Genomic DNA, 16,417 nt, shown 5'->3' with positions numbered 1-16,417 from the left:
GTTTCGTTAAAGGTAGTGTGCCAGCTTCCCTGGACCGTATGGAGTTAATGGCCCAGATAAGGAGAACCGGATTTTTAGAACTTATCCATACCTTTAAAACTCATGGAAACGTCTTAAATTCTTCAAATTTTGAGTACCCCAGTGCGAAATTCGCCCCGACGGGTTGTCGGTCGTACCCCAACCACATTTCACACCACTATGAACAATAAATGCACACACTGAAATCGCTATTACCGATAGGCTCATCCAATCAAGTTTCGATAATCCCGTTCATCATCATCTCCTGCGGTTTCGAACACGCCTGTTAGGTGGTGCGGTAGACCGCGCCCAAAGCCAGGGCCCCGGTAACGTGAGGTAGCCGAGTCGGGGCAGCGTGCGCTGACCCAAGCCGGGGCCGCGCGTCCTCCCGGTGTCATGTGATAGCCCGGGGCTAGACCGCGCCCAAAGCCGCGGCCCCGGCTTGGGACAGCGCACGCTGCCCCGACTCGGCTACCTCACGTTACCGGGGCCCTGGCTTTGGGCGCGGTCTACCGCAGGTGGCTTTTGCTCATACTTTGTGGTGCGGTGGTGGTGCGTCGGGCCGCGCGCTCTGACTTCGGCCAATAAAAATGCGTCAGCTGATCATTGTCATTTCTGCCACTTTCATGTGGTGAGATGGGGTCATAACTTTAGAGACGGCTGTTTCATATCAATTATTTTACATAAAATAATATTTCAAACCATAAATGAATTTCGACAGCCAAATTAAAGAAACAATACCAATGCAGGCTTACAGTTTAAATTTGACATTGTGTTGTCTACGATTAGACAGCTGATAACTCATTCCCGTACGTCGTAACTCTATAATGACCTTTGCTTATTGTCACATGTGCGCCGCATTCGCGATTGTTGCCGACGCCTGTTTGCAGGTCAGCCCACTACAGTTGTTATACATATCGAAAAACCGATAAACTTTTAGGCGAAAAAAGCACTATTTTAGGCCCATTTTTGATTTTTTGCGATATTAGGTAAAAACAGAAGCTTCTTATCCTAGGAAAAATAAAATGGGAAATCATTGGAAGGTGGCACACTAACTTTGATGCAGTCGCATCGCAGGACCTCTCTGGTCTAGGCAAATGTCATTTATTTGAATCGAAATGGAACTGAATTTGTGTGTGGATGTTGAGTCACTAATGTCGAAATAAAAATAAACAGAGAAACATAGTTTATTGATTTTGATAATGTTAGATCTGTGAAATGATTGATTTGATCAATGACATAGTCGAATGATAAAACATGAAATTGTCGATTACACTGTTATAAACTATGCTTACAATAGTCATTCGTTTTTGCAAATACCTATGCTCGCGGTTAAGGGGACAAAAATTTTTTTAATAGGTGGTACCTACTTTGTTGTGAATCAGTCGCTGTTGAGATTGACTACAGTCAATTGAATAAGACTGCGTATAAATTGAAAATCATGCTCTGAAAATTAATCGCATTTACAAGTGATACGGATCCGTGGAATACTGTAATCCATTCCAGCCAGCGAAAAGTGGCTGGAAGTAGCGGCCACTCAGAAGTAGCGGCTGTGCGGACCCCCAGTGACCACCCGTTCCTTCCTGTGCGGACCCCCAGTGACCACCCGTTCCTTCCTGTGTGGACCCCCAGTGACCACCCGTTCCTTCCTGTGTGGACCCCCAGTGACCACCCGTTCCTTCCTGTGTGGACCACACTCAAAACTTTTTTACGACCTCCTGGAGGGTTCATTTTCATCAAACCCCCAAGATAAGAGTATATTGAAAGGGTAACTCGCTGCTACCATTATGTGCATAGTAACGGTACGTGGTTAATATGAACTTATTCGCCAGCGAAGAGTATAATTACCATGTAAATATCAATATTACTCTCGCGATCCAGAACATCATGAAAACTCTTTCCTTCTGGGTATCGTGACTCGTGTACAGATAGTCGTTTCATGCGTGGATCTTGTTTACCCTCGTGAAGATGATATTTGAAATGGAACCAATCAGCCAATCAGAAACGAGATCGGCCGTTTGCGGTTTGAAGGCCGCGCGCATCTGTCAGTTTTCGGCCGTTGGTCTCCGAGAGCGGATGTGAGCAGTGTCGGTGCCGCGCGGCGTGGCCGTTGGTGATTGTGCTTGTGTGCTGTTCATCGCCTATAGAGCCTCTATGGACATTTTATTGTAAGTACCGATGTGCTAGAGCATTGCGTGCCGTTGAGTGGTGCTAATTTGACCTGGTTAACAGGACCCCGTGCGGCCGTGCACGGCCACGTGGCCTAGTGTTGTGAGTACGTACATTAATTTTGTTGTGATGCTACAAGTTTATGCATTTTGTTGGTGACTTTGAAAAAAGACTTGTACTGTAGTGATCCAGTCTCATTATCTCACGCAGACGGGCGACCACCCAGGAACGCCGTCGCTCACTTCAAATAATGTGCGCTGTGCCTTATCCAATATGAGGGCGCTGAATGTCTTGTAGGTATTCATATTCAAATTGCATTCAAGTTGTATCGTGGTGTTTATTTATCGCTTGTGCATTGATGAACGCTTTGTTAAATTCGTATGAATAAGTGAAGAGTCTCACAATGTTCATGGCTGGTGTGCCCCTCGTATTGTTTGTACGGAAGCCAAATATACATTGTTGCTCTTGAAGCATTTTTTTAGTTGGTGAGCTCCGGTTAACAGAAGCTTCGTGAAGCTTCTGAAGGAAGCGTCTGTGAGTCTGTTACCATCCTCTGGGGGGTTTACACTAAAGGAAAGAGTAAACATTACCATGTGACAAAGGGTAGGCCAGAAGAATATACTCTCTGTAGGAGGGTAAAGCACAGAATAGATGATGCGTTACTCCCTAGAAAAGGGTTCCGTTAAAGATTTACCCTTTCAAAGAGTGTAACCCAAAAAAATGTTACACTCTAGACAAGAGTAAATCAAAAGAGTTTACCATTCAGAAGATGGTAAAAAACGTCTGTGTGTCATGTTACCCCTCCCTGGCGAGTTTACTCTTCATTAAAGAGTAAAATTTACCATCTGGAAGGTGGTAAAAAACGTCTGTGTGTCAAGCTACCATGCTATGGCGGGTTTACCCTTCAGGAAATGGTAAAAAAGTTTTCAGTGCACCATGACCGCCCGTGCCCGTGCAGTGCCCATGTCGCGGTCCACCCGGCCATGTCCCGCTGGTAACGGTACGGCACCTGTGTCGGCACGTCTCGCCGCTAAGCCCGCACAGAGGCCGGTAAGCCGTCACGTCCGTGGCCGGCTCAGAGCCCCGTGACGTCCAGGGCGCGGTCCGAGCGGCACTGCGCCGCTGAGCTGATCCCACGGCGGCGCAGGTGATCCCCGGGAGCCGCCCGGCGCCCGAGACTACTGGTCCGTGAGCGTGCCGCACGTGTCGGGGGGGGGGAGGAGGAGGCGGACACAGCGCCGCGGCACTCACCTCGCACTTTGGGAAGTCGCTCTGGACGCGCTTCTTCCTCCAGCCGAGCAGCGGTGGGAAGCAGATGAGCGCGCTGAAGAGCCAGACGAAGGCGATCATGAAGATGGCCCGGCGCGGCGTGCGGCTCTTGAGGTAGTCGACGGCCTGTGTGATGGACCAGTAGCGGTCCAGGCTGATGAGGCAGATGTTGTTGATGGAGCTAGTGCAGGCGAGCACGTCAATGGCGGCGTGCAGGCTGCACCACAGTTCGCCAAACAGCCAGTAGCCCATCAGCTCCTGGGCCAGCGAGAACGGCATGATGATCAGTCCCACCATGAAATCGGCCACTGCCAGTGACGCGATGAACCAGTTCTGTATGCCTTTTAGTGCCTTCTCGGTGGCGATGGCGATGATGACCAGCATGTTGCCCACCACGACCACGATCATGATGAGCGTCACAACGACCGAGGTGAGCACGATGCGCAGCGTGGAGTAGCCGGACGGGTAGAGCGACTCGCCCCAGGGGTAGAGCAGCAGCGTGCCGTTGGTGCTGTTGGCCTCACCCACCTCCGTCAGCGGGGTGACGTTCACGGTCGCCATGGTGTGGGCGCCGCACCCGCCGCCGCGGACGCCGCCCGCCGAGTGCCGACCGACGCCGACCGGCCCGCCGACGCGCCGGCGACGACTCGGCGCGCGCCACTGTCCGGACGCCGAGGCAAGGACCGCGGCGCGGGCGACCGTCGGCAGAACGGCCGACCGCCGGCGGACCGAGCGCCCGAGGGCAGAGCCGACGAGTTCTGCCGACCGCGGGACCTGCAGCGCGGCTGGCACCGGCTGCTGCACGGCCCTGCAGTCTGGTTTGGCCAACAAGGATGATTGAGGTCTAAGATAGGTATCCGTCCCATCTCAGATTAACATTTTGTACAGGGTGTCCCAAAATTAATGTCACACCCTCCCACAACCTTTGTTTTGCCTTCTACTGCGCAATATCAATATAATTTCACCGGTACTGGCTCCCAGACCATACTGGCTACATTCTAGTCACGTGACTTTCAAATTTTTGTGTCCCCTGGACCGGTCAAGGGGTGTACGGAGGTCATTTCCGGGGCAGTACCCAGCGCGCGCGGACCAGGTGTCGAGGATGGCGAAACTGCAGAGCAAATCGTCCCGCAACGGAGCAGTCGGCATGGTTGCCGGTGGCATAACCCACGGCCAGGTCGCCGAGGTACTGGGCATGAGTTGTCGCACGATTTGGCGCTGGTTATCACGCGACAGAAGCGGATAGACGCCTGGGAACAAGCTAGGTCGCGGCAGGAAGACTTCCGCCAGCCGATAGCGCAGATCGTCATCGCGAAGTGCGGAGCTAAAGACGGGCTTATCCACAAGGAAATTGGCAAGGAGGTTGATTGCCAACAGCCATCCAGTCTTCAAATTGATAACCCATCGGTACCGGAGGATGCCTCTAAGCTGAAGCCCAACAAGCCACGTTTCCAGCCGAAACCCTCTGCTGAACATGTCCAGGGCCATCTTTCAACAAATCGGCGCCCCGGCTCATCGAGCTAGAACGACGAAGGACTGGTACAGATCGAGCTTCCCAGCATTCTGGGAGAAGGACAAATGGCCGGTGAATAGCCCCGACCTGTCGCCGATACAAAATCTTTGGGCGATCGTCCTGTAAGAGCCGAGGTGAACAAAACGGCGCCAGGATAACCTGAACGCACGCTGACCAGGAACGTTCGATCTGTCTGGTCCAAGATCAGTCCACATGGCTAGACATGTTGATGTCTGGTGTCCCGGACCGTATGCTTGCCCGCATCAGGGAGAAGGTGGAATGCATATGTAAGAAAAGCGCGCCTCTCATGTTTGTTATTTTCATGAAATTGACGCTGGAAAGGTGTAACATTATTTTTGGGACACCCTGCACGTGATGGCATTGTATATAGTTAATAGGTCGATTTTGTATACATTTATAGGCATTATCGTTTTGCTCCTTTTTCCAGGATCTAATAGTTTGGTGAATATGGACGAGTTTTATCCTAACAACTTACCGAAATTCGTGATTGATGAGTGTTCCTGCTCCGACATTTTTGAACAAGGACGCATGCGTGCCTCCATCTACCCGCATAGATCTCATGTATTGGTTATATTTAAGTGCCCATGGTTATGGTCAAGTGTAAATTACGACGCTTGCGAAACTGCCTCCTTTGCAACACTTGAAAACAAAACAGCACCGCTCAAAATCGTCATCAATGGAGAGACTTTGCCTTTAAAGACTGTGGTGTCGGTTCTGCAGGGTCGATCGACACCACGTGCCATGTGCTACGTGCCGCCAGACAAAACGCCTCATAAACTCCTTTGTCGGTGGTTCTGGATAAACGAATGGTGACACATATTACTCCACTGTGAACCAGACGATGCAGCTCACCATCCGGCGCCACATGCCCTCAGGCCTCATGACTGCGGCTTTGACGCTAAACATTAGCCCTCTTCGAACATTGAAATAAGTAGCACAAAAGATATTTTAGTTAGAATGTTTTGTATTGTAGGATTTCTAGCCTTGGAACTTTGGATATGCAGGGGTTGTTGCGTATGGTCCTAACCGCTCGGCAATTGCATGTAATACACGCGCCGGAAAGTTTGGAGTTGACATAATTAAATACAATTTGCAAATTGCGTCTCAATATGCAAATTGAGGCAGACAATACTTCAATTATGTAAAAGGTTGAGCAGAAATCGTTTCCGTTTTCTTCTGGGGTATGAAATTTGGTCACCAAGACAAGCAGATCATCCGTCCAGTCCGCCAAGCCCATGGTTAAAGAAAAACGACCAATTGACTAGTTCACACAACTCGGCGCAAATTTTAAATACCTGTGAGCTGGCCAAAGAGAAAGTTCGAGTGGTGCAGTTCGTTGAAGTTGGCGTTTGAAAATACCGACCTACATAATGTAGCTGCCTTACCAGAAAATGGCGGTTCTTATCGTTTGTATTTTGTACAGCAGCGTGGTATCCCTCAACAAAAAAGCACAACGTGCTAACCTAACAAAACTTGTTTGGGCGCACCATGAAATACAATTTGCAGCAACAGAATGTCGCCGTGCGGCGTCTCTCAAACTTAAAAGCCTGTCGCAGTGGCGGCCGGGCCATGGAGCGATATTGGCATCGTTAAATCATTGTTTGAAACCCAGACGCCTTCGAAAGCCATAATGACGGCGGAGATCGATCGGGCGCTTACGGCGGCTCCTGACGTGTCCTCCGGCCCGGCCGCGGCGACAGCCGCCTCCCGGCTGTGGGTGCAGCCTACAGGGTCGTCCGTCTCATCAGCCGGCAGGCAGACGTCGACCGTTTTTGCCGCGTACGACGAGAGCTTCATCGCCGGAGCCGACGCTCATGCAATTACATGAATGGCACCGGAATGGCGCCATGTTTCCCCGAGTAATGTGAAAACTTGCCGATCGGCTGGGTTTCCGGAGGAAATAAACTGTAGACACGCGCTGCCTACGTCATCTGTCGGAGATTCATAAGGTGCTAAATGGGGCATGAACTACATATGATGGATATTGCCCATTTGGTTCGGACACTAAGCTGACTTTCAGATTATGAATCAAAGTATTAGTATTTGTCCATTTGGTGCGTTGATTTTATGAGAGACCAGTTTCCCAATTTCTCTTATTGCGGTATCATTTATTGCTTCACTCTAATAAATTGGTTATGTACATACATGTTTTTAGCTGTGAAATAGAGCTGCATGAATTGACTCGGTAACTAAAAACAGCATTTAGGTAGGTACTCTTTCCAACTTATTGGCTGATATAGGTAAGTGTACCGCCATATTTATTAGATCTAGACCTATAACAAATGCCTAAAATGCGCCAGTGCGCACTGGCTGATGGTATGTGACAAAGCAGGTTTTACATTGTTCCAAAAAGTTGTCTTTTTTAAGTCTTGATGTATTGAATGGTCGGTTTTGCCATGATCAAATAATTAAATATGGTGATGAAATTGACCAATAATTCGGCCTTATTTTCGGCCTTATTTTGTTATATAAAAATGCAGCTCACTGCCATGTTATTGGTCAATTTCATCACCATATTGTTTAAGTCTTTTTCATAAGAAATTGTAGTGGAGTTAAAACAAAACAGATTATTGTGGTCGAGGTAGGCATTAAGCAAGTTTAACCCGCGCACCGACGGGGGGGCGGATATCCGCCCCCCCCTCCCTGAGGTTTTTCGCGAATAGCGGGAAAACCGCGGCGCGTAGCGCCGCGAAATTTGGTATGACTATAACCTCATCAATTTTACACATGGTGTGCAAGTTTGAACCTCCTACCTTTTAAGGTCAGGTCACCAGGTCACTTTGAATGACCCAACCTCAAGTCACTTTTTTGCAACTTTGTCACCGTGCCAGAGCTACAGTAGATGTCGGAGGCCTTTGAAAGTCGCAGGATATTATTAGGTCATTAGTAGCTACAATTTGTATATCTCGGAATTTTGATATCGGTGACCTAAGGTCAGGTCAATTTCGCGACCTCCCCATTATAAGTCAATGGGGGAAAAATCAACTCCCTGTTTTTACCACTAAAACGGGTCGGAATGGCCCCATATACCATACATGACTTCATATACGATCAACCTTCACTACCTTGAGGTCTGTTTTGCTGTTGGGCAGCTGTGAGGTCATGTGACGTCATCAAAGGTCACCAAAGGTTTTTGGCTAATAACGCCGTACAGGAACAAGATACAGACGCGTGGATGGTCTCATTGTGTTCAGCTCGTCAAGACGCATCGAATGATATACATGATGACCTCGAGGTCACGTGACCTGAGGTCAACCTTTGACCTTGACCTTTCGAGGTCAACATATATATCATTCGATGCGGATTGACGAGAGGATCACGATGATGCCCTTAGTTTGTTCCTATCTTGACTAATTCGAAAGTTATTTGAGAAAAACTCTCTCCATATCTAGCGCCGCCATTTTGACTTTTCGACCCCTGTGACGTCATCTTTGACCTGACCTGAAAATGACCTTAGTAAAAATTGTAGATCTTGACCGTGCGTATCCGATGCCGTTTACCGCTTGTCGCTATCTTGCTTCGTTCTCGAGATCTCAGGGGGGGGGCGGTCATCCGCCTCCCCCCCCCCGTCGGTGCGAAGTTGGCGTCGGTGCGCGGGTTAAAATAAAATAAATTGAGCTTACAAGTAAAGGCTAACTCGTAAATAATATCCGCTAGCCATTCCAGTAGTTGTACATATGCAGAGAAATGAATATAAGTAAGCTCTTAAACTATGATACACTATCAAAGCAACCTTGGAACAGAGTACGCACACTATGCCTACTGTCCTCAGGTCTGTGACTTGCGTGGACACATTCCTGCTATTGCCTCCTGCAGGTGGCGTGTGCGATGGAATGTGTGGGCGTGCAGCTAGCAGGCTCAGCATCCAGTCTTCGGTATACCGTGGTGTAGTTATGATGACCACTTAGCAAAATTAAAGGTAGGTGCCAGCTGCCATAGCTTCGTGCCAGCTGTTATATTTTATCTACGAATAACTTCATTACCAACTATTGGGTACTTGCCGAATTCCTGCAAGAGTTTTATAAAATGGAAAATAGTGAGCAATAATATTCGTACAGCTTTCATCTGTGGTATGCGTAACATTTCGAACGGCCCAACTGTCACTGAAGTACCGTTAATCAGCTCTCTCTGCTCGGTATCGGAAGGGTGGTATACAGTGGCGGCGAGCGTGGCTCCATTTATTGACCCTCTAAAAACGAAATGTGAACGAGCCAAATACAGTCGGTGACGGAGCACCGTTACACAGTATGTACAGGGCCGAGCCGAGACTCACCCACGGGCCGGCGGCTGTGCGGCGGCGGCCGACGGAGCGGCGCCGGCCGGCCGCCGCCGCCGTTTGGAGTTGGCACCAGAGAATTCAGCGCACGCTCAGACAACTACAATCACGGGTATTTATTACAACGCTCCACCTGCCTTGCATGGTGTTTCCACGTGGGCGCAGTCAAATATCATGTTATAGCTCCCGGCGAGCAACAATTCAGCCGACACAAATTTCATCCCGCATACTAGCAAACATAAGTTGGAGGACTACTTTAGTTTAACCGCGCCACTAGAAATACTGCAACTAAAATGGCCGTGGCATCTGTTCACACAACATACCGATAATCACGTTGGGCATACGCTACTGAAGCACAGACAGAGGGTACAGTTCAAAGCCGTCGGTATCGGGGGAATAATCAGCAGATCGGATCGGAAAGCAAAGCAGACAGACGTGTAGTATACGTTAGTGTTTTAAACAGCACACATCTGCAGGCAAAGAGAACCACCATTTATCTAGAAGCTGAGTTCTCGTGTCGCACTTCCAGCAAACAAACTAAACTGAGTCAATATCACATTCTAACGACTCGTGCCACGATTTACGTTATAATGATTTTTATTTAGCAGCGGACTGAGTAATTTCTATTTGTGATCGCATGTTTAACAAAACAAGAAGACAATGCCAAAATCAATTTGCATGTGAACGATGAATACATGGACTGAAAGGGATTGAAAAACGAAAGGATTGTGCTGCAAAAATCTTTGGACAGGAGCACGTTCATCTAAAGCCACATGATATATTTACACCATCAAACAAAAACTACGATCGCTTCTCTCTCTCTCTCTCGCGCGCGCGCGCCGTCTCGCAGCAACAGTAACACATCACTTTGATTAATCTCGTCTCGCGTCGGGCGTGTATGTGTGTTTGTGTATATATAATCAGCATTCAGCACTATATGCGGCGGCTGGCTGCTGTCGCGCGGCGGTCCGGGGGCACTATGGTTAGGTGAAGCGGGGTGGCTGACAGCTCCGGCGTACTATTGTCAGTCAGGAGAGCAGCTCAGTCGGCGCCGGCGGCGCGACACCTCATCAAACAAATCTGAAAGAACGGACTTTGTTGTGCTGGCGGCGGCGGCGGCGGCGCGCGGGCGGCCGGCGCCGGCGGGTCGGCCTTCTCTGAGATCACGTGACCCGCCACCCTGCCGCCGTCGCCACCGTCGTCGTCGACGCTGATCTCTAGGAGATGGTGTCGACGCCGTTGAGCTGGGCACAGGCCAGCATCAGAATATCCTTCTTCTCCTTGGGGAAGCGGAGTTCGCGTCCGGCCAGGCGCGCCTGGTCCAGCTCCTCCTCCGCGGAGCGCAGCTCCTGGGCGATTATGTTGGACATCTCCTGCGCAAACGAACGGACAGCACTGTCAGAACTCGGTCATGGAAGCCGCAGAGCAGGCCTCTGGCGGTCATAATGCGTGAGAAACGGTGCATACAGACAGGGCAGATTAAGGCCTATTGAAATGCCTGTCGCGTAGTGCACCCTTACAAAGCCCCTGAACAACTGGTAACCTCACGCACAGAGTCTCATTTCGTGTGTTGACGAGCAAAAAAAAAAATCATCGATCTTTCGACTAAATTCACGCATTCGACTAAATGCACATATAAAATAAAATATATGAAAAACGGGCGCCCTTGTGACTCAGGACCGCAGCCCCAGAGCTGCTCTCCTTCGAGTGACCTGCTGTGGCGTCCCCTATAGCTGACCTGTTCCCGGGCGATCCAGTCGAGCGCCATCTGCGACCTCATGTCGTCGTCCAGGTTACGGTGAGAGTAGTGGGCGACCACCTCCTGCCGGGAGCACTGCCGTTCGCGCATCGCCTGCCACAGAGGTGGACGGAGACAGTGTGGCGCCGTGATATAGGTGTGGAGTAATATGGAAAGGACAAAACTATACGACTTCTGTTAGATGAAGCACGCACTTTTCTTTATAGAGCGTCTTTGATGAAGTTAGAACAACTTAAAACTTTAAATCGTGGTTTACCATATGCCTTTGGTTTTTATGTACCGTTGCATTATTAAGTGGGTACCTTCCGTCACAAAAAGTAAAGATTAGAGTAATTGTTTCAGGATTCATCCGCTCACCTTGAGGGAACCATTCCAGTGAAGGAGCTGGAAGACGGTCATCAGCTCCTGGAACTCTAACATCGTACGGCCCTTGTTCGACTCCAGCATGAAGCGGAAGGCGCCGATGCCCGTGTTGGGGTTGTCTGCCGCGTCCTGGCTGCCCTGGAACGCACAGGTGGCGCTAGTGAGCATTACAGATGTCGCTCAGGTCTACCTCCCAGGTCTCGGGTGATCTCAGTATCGCTGGCATCAGTCAGTGCGGACAAACGTGACGGCCTGCAGTTGCACCTTCCTTAACAGCGCTCCAAGATTGTAGAACAGATAGAGCTTTATCAATAGCAGCACGCTAGCAATCAGAGGGTGATTTCAGCTCTGAAAACAGTCACAAATTAGGGAAACCTAAATGCCTCGAAAACAATGAATCAACATAAATATTTGTGGATTGATCGCGTGTCTGAATCTCTAAAAGGCAGCCAGGTATTCAGGGATACGAGCTAATTCGGCATCCTTTACCAAAAACATCGTTTTATTCCAATCTGGCGAGTAAGATCGAGCCAAGCCACGTGAGGGAATGAGACACCAGCAGAATGGCACCCGTCCCGGCCGGCCGGCGCCGCCGCTGTCTCCATAAGAGGGCACCGGCCGGCCGGTGGTGACGTGACAGCCCTCTCCACTTGGAGGCGGTCAATGTTTGGTCAGCCGGCGGAATATCACAAATCAAGGGAGAGACCAGACTGCCGCAGCAGCGGTGGTGTCATCCGTCCTCTTTCAAGTGCCCGAGAGGACAGAGAACGTCAGAGACAGTAGCACATGAGCGAGGGTCGGAGAGAGAGAGAGAGAGAGAGAGAGAGAGAGAGAGAGAGAGAGAGAGAGAGAGAGAGAGAGAGAGAGAGAGAGAGAGAGAGAGAGAGAGAGAGAGAGAGGGATGAAGTGTCACATCGACGGCGCACGTGTGCGTGGAACACGTCAAGTCGTGATCGCTGAATGACTCAGCCGGTTTTAATCTACATCGTGTCTCTTATCCGTGATGCCTATTGCCTATGCTAAAATGTGCCTCCGTTCAAACTGTGTCCCTCTAAAACACATTCCCAGCACTCGCCCTAAGGCCTCCCTCCTCCATCGTTCCTGCGTCTAAGCATTCAGGCTGCATCCTTTCTACACCCACACAGCCACCAGCATCAGACGGCCACCCACACCCAGTACACTACCGTTTTTGTCCTTACTGGTAGGCACAAGACGCCAAGGTGCGGCACTCCCTGTGAGGCTGCGACTGATGTGACGCAGGTTAAAAAGAAACGCTGCGCACCGTTAGGTGAGCGTTAGACGGGAAAACAGACAAAACTGTGACATGGCCACGAAACACAATTTAAAATCTGTTGTTAGACTAAGTGATTTGCATGAACGCATTTCCAAGCGAAATCCTTGTTAAGCAGAGCTTGTTGCCCGCTGCCCAGGTCTCGACCTATAAGAACGCCGGCTCTAAAAGGCTCAGATTCGTAGCCGGAATAATCAAATAAATGAACGCTAAATGCGTCTACATGCAGACGGATATCTCCGCCCCATTGGGTTCATCGACTTTTTCTTACGGGAAATATCGAGCAAAAAGAGTGAATAGTCACTCAAAACAGTGCGAATATAAAACTAAGTCAAGATAACAGCTGTTAACCCTAGAACGCCTAGGGGGGGTGTATCAACCCCCCCCCCTGAGGTTTTTTCGAAGTGCACGCTAAACGGCTTGTCGTAGCGGGCTGAAATTTTCAATACCCTCTGGGGCAACCTTTGCGCATCTTTTGCCGAAAAAAAAAATTGATCGGGTCATGTCAGGTCACTGAGTTATGACGTCATAAGAGGTACAGCCTCCGGCCGACAGTTACCAAACGTGTGCGCCGAATCCCTAGGTTTTCTGCCGGTGATACCCACATTGTTTGATGGATCATGATGAAACTTCCCATGCATGTTGGGGCAAGTATTGGCTATCGTGTGGTGCAAGAAAATTGACCGGGTCAGGTCAGGTCACGGAGCTATGACGTCACAAGAGGAACAGCGTCCGGTACTATTTTTGAAAAGCGCCCGAACCACTATTTTGCTAATTCTTGTCACCTCAATGGGAATATGCAGCAATATTAGCTTCTATAGGGAGCAAATGGACCTCCCAAATCCAAAAATACAATCAGATTTCAAAAATTTAAATTTTGATTTTTCGAATTTCTGCCGCCGACTGTGACCTTGCCAACTTCCGGCGCTCCCAACGCGCCATTTTTAGAGCTAGGGAAACGAAATACATACCAAACGATAGAGAATTGATCAAGGAACACGATAGTGAAGATTTCAAGTCGATATCTCCCACCGTTTTGCCGCAATCGCCGCGGAAAGTTGAAAAAGTTTGATTTTTTCGGAAAATTTGACCTTTGACCGGTCATAAGTAGGTCAAATGTTGACCTAGGACCAAAAATATACCACCAATCGCGAGATCTCGTTGAGAGCAATCCGTTGGTTTTTTCCGCTAAGCTCTACGACCTTCCGTTTCGAAACGCCAGGGGGGGGTCGTAACAACCCCCCCCCCCCCCTGGTCGTTCGTGTTATGAGAAATGGCCTGGTCGTGCGAGGGTTAAGGCACGCAAGGTGAACTAACGTGTAATTTAGATAACGTTGAGCTGTCAAACAGATTTGTTTCGTCGACACATAGGAAGGAAAAAACGACGCATTAGGTGACAGTTCCTTGCCTTATCAAGAAAGCATACGACGCAATAATCCTGAACTCTAAGCCTGCGCAGTGCGCAAGTGCTGAAGGCAAACACATGCATGTAACATGCAAATATTATGCCATATGTTTGCCCGGCGACGTGTTACTTTTCCGGGCTGGTTTTCGGGGAAGTTTGTCACACCCCGACTGTTGACAAATCACTGCCGCCAGGCTACGGCTGTTGACCATGAACAAAACAAAACTGTCCTTATCTGGACCGGTATTTAGAAGGTGGGAGCTGGCGACGTCGCCCCCGACTGGGAAAGGCGCCGGCGCCGCACGCGAGCTGCTTACTTTGAAGGTGGCGCGGGCGTCCTCCACGGCCCGCTCGATGAAATCGTCCGATATCCTCCGTGACGGGTGCTCGTTGAAGACAGAGTTCATCAGGGCGATCTTGGCAGCGCTCCGCCTCGCCTCCGCTTTGGTCGGACAGTTCTGAAACAGGGGAGTGAACAGGTATGAGACGAGGCGGTGTGTCACTGGACGCCGCACTGCAGATAGTCATAGAAGTCAGATACTGCATTGTGGAGAGGGACGTTCTCAGAAGTAAGAACAGTTCCGTATGCAAGGTCGTAAGGGTCACGGGCGGGGGGGGGGCGAGCGCAGGTCACTTGGGACGGGACGTCCTCCACTCTAGCGCCTCGTCTGGTCGTGGACGGCAACAGGCAGGGGGCAGTGCCGTATTGGCCACATGTAAATGAATTTAAGTGGAAAGCCTTGTTGCTGCTGTTTAGCCGGTCGGTAGCTCTCGGTGACAATCGCATTATCTCGCCGTCCGCGAGATGTGACCCTCGCGTCAGCTGATGACGAGATGCTGCCGAGGTCGACTGCGGCCACTGGGGAGAGGCGAGGGAGGGGAGGAGGGGCCGACCAGCGCACCCAGCCGCCCCAGCACGGACAAACCGGCCGGCCCCGGTATATGGATACGGACGGCGGCCCTTATGAAAGTCAAATGACGGCCGGCTCCTTTGGCGCCACAGCTAAGAATACACATCACACTTTTTGCATTGGCCATCGGAACTGGTGTGTAAACAGCGCGCGTGTGGCGGCGCCGCGCGCCGCATACGTAACGCGCGCGCCGACCCTTTAACGTCGCCGGCGGGCGGCAGTCGAGATGGAGGGCTCACGATCCGCCGCCGCCGCCGCCGCCGCCGCCCCCGCCCGGCGTCTGGGACCGGCGGCCGGTCGGCGGTCGCTCGCCGGACATAACCTGCAAACATGACCTCTGCAGCGGCGGCCTGCCGGCTCTCGCCGGCCGGCGCTCGGCGCTCTAACCTCTGACGGCCCGTTACTGGAGTCCGGCCGGCCCACTGCACAGCACACGCCACAGGCTCGTTACACGGGCGTTTCGCCGGCAACGCCTGGCCATCGCCGGCACGCACAACGTCCGTTAGCTCGGCAAACTCCAGATCTCTGCCTCTCCGGCCGTCATCTCAGCGAAGTGGCCGAATTACTGCCGTCTGCTGATTTATATTCATTGGCGCACTTGGCTCGTGAAAGAGGTGTGCGTGCTGAACACCAGCTCCGTTGTACTTAATTATTTAACTCGTTTCCGAATGCTAAACAAACATTCCTTAGTTACGTTTCGTGCGCTCATTCACTACAGACCCCAATTTTCTTCCTTCCACGGTAACAGACGCCGACTGGTTGTAAGTTTGCTGGTATGGATGGCCACCAAAGATGCTAATCAAATAAGTGATGCATCTCATGTGCAAACGCATAGCGGCACGCAACACCACAGAACACAAATCTGTCAACTTCCAGCCCATCCACGCCTCGAGCCAAATCATAATCATATCAGTCTTTCCATCTAGCGTCGTCTCACATGCCGACTTCTGCATCATTTCTGCAACAGGAGTAATCATGCATCCACTCCTTTTCTGAGGTCACTTTCTAGCCATGGCCAAACCTTTCTTTCCACATGGCACCACCTAATCTGCCTGGGGGCGGTGTCGGCGGTATGCCTCGCCCGTCCGCCACCTGGCACCGCCGCCTCCGCCGCCGCCTGCACGCTACCCCCGGGCGCGTCGCGACGTTCCGTCTGCACGTGCTGCACGTGGCGGACAGGTACAGGACGTGCCGGCAGTCACGGCAGGTGACGGCACGCCGCCTGGCGATGACACGATGACGGCACGGTGACGGAATCCGTCGGCGGCGTCAGCGAGGGAGGCTTAGGAAGTCACGAACGGAGTCCGTGAGAGTGCCAGTCGAGCTGACGAGTGACGAGCCGTCACGGCAGTGTCGAGCACTTGGTGCTTGGTGCAGGATAGCAGCATTATTTGAGGTCTGCATCGTTTTCTCACATGCTAG

General features: G+C 50.9%; 2 protein-coding genes across 3 annotated transcripts in view; both read right to left on the bottom strand.

The window, feature by feature from the left end:
• The window catches only part of LOC122370943 (5-hydroxytryptamine receptor 1D-like), a 114,852-nt gene extending 110,835 nt beyond the window's left edge, over nucleotides 1-4,017 (bottom strand). Inside the window, exon 1 of the mRNA XM_043346918.1 lies at nucleotides 3,439-4,017. Within this exon, the coding sequence (XP_043202853.1) occupies nucleotides 3,439-4,017 (579 nt within the window). The remainder of the gene's footprint in view (nucleotides 1-3,438) is intronic.
• Nucleotides 4,018-9,151: 5,134 nt separating this feature from the next.
• LOC122370944 (LIX1-like protein) overlaps nucleotides 9,152-16,417 on the bottom strand; it is a 39,726-nt gene continuing 32,460 nt past the window's right edge. For both annotated transcript variants that reach the window (XM_043346919.1, XM_043346920.1), the window contains exons 3-6: nucleotides 14,402-14,542; nucleotides 11,383-11,526; nucleotides 11,005-11,118; nucleotides 9,152-10,639 (exon numbers count right to left, since the gene is read on the bottom strand). In XM_043346919.1, the coding sequence (XP_043202854.1) occupies nucleotides 10,484-10,639; nucleotides 11,005-11,118; nucleotides 11,383-11,526; nucleotides 14,402-14,542 (555 nt within the window). In that variant the 3' untranslated portion in view covers nucleotides 9,152-10,483. The remainder of the gene's footprint in view (nucleotides 10,640-11,004; nucleotides 11,119-11,382; nucleotides 11,527-14,401; nucleotides 14,543-16,417) is intronic.

Source organism: Amphibalanus amphitrite, unplaced genomic scaffold, assembly GCF_019059575.1.
Source record: "Amphibalanus amphitrite isolate SeventyFive unplaced genomic scaffold, NRLGWU_Aamphi_draft 001187F_arrow, whole genome shotgun sequence".
NCBI lineage: Eukaryota > Metazoa > Arthropoda > Thecostraca > Balanomorpha > Balanidae > Amphibalanus > Amphibalanus amphitrite.
Note: the sequence above shows the minus strand (reverse complement) of the source record. Positions and strands in the feature narration are given on the sequence as shown.